This window comes from Neltuma alba, unplaced genomic scaffold (assembly GCF_004799145.2).
Source record: "Neltuma alba isolate B1F8T4 unplaced genomic scaffold, ASM479914v2 tig00010294_pilon, whole genome shotgun sequence".
Lineage (NCBI taxonomy): Eukaryota > Viridiplantae > Streptophyta > Magnoliopsida > Fabales > Fabaceae > Neltuma > Neltuma alba.
Genome location: NW_021635212.1, coordinates 1,408,102 through 1,411,720, shown reverse-complemented (window position 1 = coordinate 1,411,720; position 3,619 = coordinate 1,408,102). Strand labels below are relative to the sequence as shown.

The 3,619-nt window shown below is 39.4% G+C and overlaps 2 protein-coding genes across 2 annotated transcripts; both read left to right on the top strand.

The window, feature by feature from the left end:
- The first annotated feature begins 319 nt into the window (after window positions 1-319).
- Window positions 320-1,476, top strand: LOC114755608 (uncharacterized). The gene is made up of 2 exons (XM_028944490.1): window positions 320-954; window positions 1,035-1,476. Exons 1-2 carry the CDS (start codon window positions 320-322, stop codon window positions 1,474-1,476), a joined length of 1,077 nt encoding a protein of 358 aa, XP_028800323.1.
- Window positions 1,477-1,963: 487 nt separating this feature from the next.
- Window positions 1,964-3,170, top strand: LOC114755607 (uncharacterized). The gene is made up of 4 exons (XM_028944489.1): window positions 1,964-2,075; window positions 2,327-2,598; window positions 2,686-2,819; window positions 2,897-3,170. Exons 1-4 carry the CDS (start codon window positions 1,964-1,966, stop codon window positions 3,168-3,170), a joined length of 792 nt encoding a protein of 263 aa, XP_028800322.1.
- The last annotated feature ends 449 nt before the right edge of the window (window positions 3,171-3,619 follow it).

The following is a 3,619-nucleotide window of genomic DNA, read 5'->3' as shown; positions in this document are numbered from 1 at the left end:
CTAGATTGAATAGAAAATTTTTTTTTAGTCACACATGATCAAATGAGAATTTTATAATTTGATAAAATGATCATATTGCCTTTATGAATTAACGAAGAGGCAATTTTTATAACTTTAATAATGTGGTTAATAGATCATATAACAATATGAACAACTCTCATAATACTATTAGCTACATGATCTCAGAGTCTTTTACACTTTGATAGATTAGTTAATGCATAATAAATGAAAAACTTTTAAACTCTTGTAACGCAATTAATAAGTTATTTAATATTATTAACAAGTTTTTATTAGAAAAAAATGTTAATCGGAATAGCGAATGGAGACTGAAACTCTCTCTGAAACTGGTGGTGGTGGTGGCATCCAAGAGGATGGCGACCCAACCAAACGGCGAAAAAAAAAGTACAAGAAGGTGAGTGGTGAACAAGCAAGTGACAATAGCAGAGAATTTGCAAAGGAAGAAGCTGAATCATTCAGGGATAAATTGCTTGGAACGCAACATGCTGTTTCAAGTGACAAGAAGGGAAGCCGGGTATTTGATGATGCCTGGAATGAATACCTCGCAAGTTTAAAACGCTATTTCATCAATGGGGTGGCCGAACAAGACCAGGATCAGATGGAAGATGAGGACTGCCCGATCCTCAGAGTACCCCGAGAGGAATATGAACGTTGGTGCGCTCCATGGAGGAAGTCGCTCATTGTCAAACTCCTCGGCAAATGTATTCCACTGTGGCTAATGAAACAAAACCTCGAACGCCTGTGGAAGACAAAACATGCATACACCATAAGGGACTTAGATAATGACTTTTTTGTTGTTTCATTTGATGATGAATATGATATGAACCAGATTCATCAAGAGGGTCCTTGGATGATAGTAGATCACTATCTCATCGTGCAACACTGGAGACCCAACTTTGATCCCTGGGAAGCTGAACTTCAGAAAAAAAAATTGCAGTTTGGATGTGGATACCCCTGCTCCCCCTCGAGTTTTTCAATAATGAAAGCCTGAGGTTAATTGGAAGATTGATCGGTAGGACTCTGAAGGTTGATAAGATCACTTATGCTAGTGAGAGAGGACGATTTGCTAGAATCTGCGTTGAGTTGGATCTCAGGAAAAAACTAAAATTGGCCATCAACGTGTTCGGGAAGAGACGGATCTTAGAGTATGAAGGATTACACCTAATATGCTTCCACTACTGTAAGTACGGTCACCATAGAGATAACTGTCTAGATAATGCTCAAATTCCAATATCCAAAGAAACCGTTGCCCCCAAACAAGCCAACATTGATGGATCAGGAAACATTGCTAAAGTCAATGTGGACTTGAACTTGGAACCAAATGACCCACTTGCTCATCAGGCACCTTGCCACAACGTGTCAGAAAGTGGAATACCGAAGCGTCCAAATGAGGATAAGGTAGCAGAAGACTTTTTTGGCAAGCACCCAGCACCGTCGACGGAGGGCCTTAGGGTCTAGAACCTAGTGCAACGGTCAAAAGGTAAAAAAATTAGGAAACAATGCAAAAGGAGGATCTGGTATTAATCACCAAGAGCAAATCATGAAGAAAGCTACCAATTAGGTTCAGGATCGCGTCATTTAGGGAGCAAAAAATATGGAGTCACAGAATAGGAAAGAAGGTGAGAGATCCTCACATGCAATTAATGGAAACCCAAAAAATTTTGGGAAGGAATTCTCAACCAATATAAAGTGGGTCCCGATGGATTAGTTTAATAATTCTAAAAACAAAAACATCAAGGCAGATAAAGGGAAAAGTCAACCTAAACTGAAAACCAAAAATCCCATTGCGGCTCCACCCTCGAACGTGGCATCAAACTTTTGGCAAGCTCAAAACCCTTTTGTGGCACTCTTGAATGTTAATGAAAACGGGTCTGATTTTGATAAAGCCAAGGAACTGGAAGGGAGATCAAATAACACGATGACTACTTAGGAAACCTCAAATCCTATGGATATTGCTTTAACATCCATCTCAACTTCACCTAATGGGGGTTACTCTGACAGGGAGATGATCATGGCTACGAGCACACACGCCTCTGAAAAGCCAGATAACCTGAATGGTGATATGACAACTTCTCATGAGAGCAATAAGGGGTAGCATGAACTCCCCTATACCTTCAATACCATGAACTGTATCTTTTGGAATTGTAGGGGAACGAGGTCCAAGGCTTTTCCAGGACTCATTAGAGAAATTAAAAAAAATATAGAGTTGATTTTTGTGCACTTTTTGAGACCAAATCTGGTGGCGACAAAGCAAAACAAACATGTAAAAAGCTTGGGTTTGAACATTGCGAAATTGTTGATGTGTCAGGATTCAGAGGTGGCGTATGGGTGTCTTGGACTAATGAAAACTTCTCTATCAAAGTTCTTGAAATGAATGATCAATATATACACGTGGTGGCTGAAAAGAATGACACCAAAATTTATGTTACTTCAGTTTATGCGAGCCCGAATAGCACCATCCGTCGCTCTTTGTGGGGTAAACTCACTCAACTTGACCCAGGTAATCAGTGGCCGTGGTTTATTGGAGGAGACTTCAACGCGACCCTATTCTACCATGAGCGCAAATCCAATGCTGCCAAAGTAACCCCGGTGGATAGAGATTTTTGCAATTGGCTTAGCCAGCTACAATTATCAGATATGGGTTGCTCGGGACCTTTTTTCACTTAGAAAAGGGACAAGTGTGAAAGCAGAATTGACCGAGTTATATCAAACTCAAGAGCAAGGAGCACTTTTATTGATGCTATTGTCAAAAATCTCCCATGGTTTAAGTCAGACCATCACCCTATCTTGCTCCAGCTTCGGTATGGTATGTTCCCTAAGAACTTTATTTCTTGACCTTTTTGTTTTAATGCACCTTGGGTTCTGATGACTTTAGCAGGTTAGTGAAGGAAAATTGGAATGCTAATAGTAACTGGAATGAAAATGTCGACAGCTTCACTAAAGAAATCATTGATTGGAGCAAAAATGTCTTTGGCCATATTGGAAAAAAGAAGAGTATACTTATGGGTAGACTTGAGGGCATCTCACCATCTATATCTAATACCAGTATATCTTCCTCTTTGGAACAACTTCAGAAAAAGCTTTGGCTAGAACTAGAAAAGGTGATCATTCAAGCGGAACTTCTATGGGCTCAGAAAGCTAAATGTGATTAGTATAATCTTGGTGATAAAAACTCCAAATACTTTCATGCAAGAGCTAATGGGCGGCAACGACGCAATAAGATTGAAGCTCTCAGGCAAGATAGTGGAGAATGGACAGACAATATTGAGGTAATAAAAAAGGTTGCTACTGATTTCTTTATTAACTTGTTTCAAGATGATGGATATAATGACAGGTTGAATGAGAATAGAGTTTCTTACCTTGAGCTTGAGACTATGCATCTTGCAGAACTTGCGAAAGGGATCAATGGAGAAGAGGTAAAAGCTGCCCTTTTTAGCATGGGTGCTCTGAAATCCCCTGGCCCTGATGGTTTAAATGCTTTTTTTTTTCAAAGTCAATGGGGATTGGTAGGTAAATCTATTATTAAGCTGGTTAGAGAAGCCTTTGCTAATCCTTCATCTATTAAAAATATTAACCATACTTTTATTTTGCTTATTCCTAA

Excerpts from the sequence above, each read along its gene's own strand:
- LOC114755607 (XM_028944489.1), top strand. The coding sequence starts at position 1,964 with ATGGATATTGCTTTAACATCCATCTCAACTTCACCTAATGGGGGTTAC. Across the intron at positions 2,076-2,326 it reads AAAGCCAGATAACCTGAATG|GATTCAGAGGTGGCGTATGG; the intron begins GTGATATGACAA and ends TTGATGTGTCAG. Across the intron at positions 2,820-2,896 it reads CCTATCTTGCTCCAGCTTCG|GTTAGTGAAGGAAAATTGGA; the intron begins GTATGGTATGTT and ends TGACTTTAGCAG.
- LOC114755608 (XM_028944490.1), top strand. The coding sequence starts at position 320 with ATGGAGACTGAAACTCTCTCTGAAACTGGTGGTGGTGGTGGCATCCAA. Across the intron at positions 955-1,034 it reads CTTCAGAAAAAAAAATTGCA|GACTCTGAAGGTTGATAAGA; the intron begins GTTTGGATGTGG and ends ATTGATCGGTAG.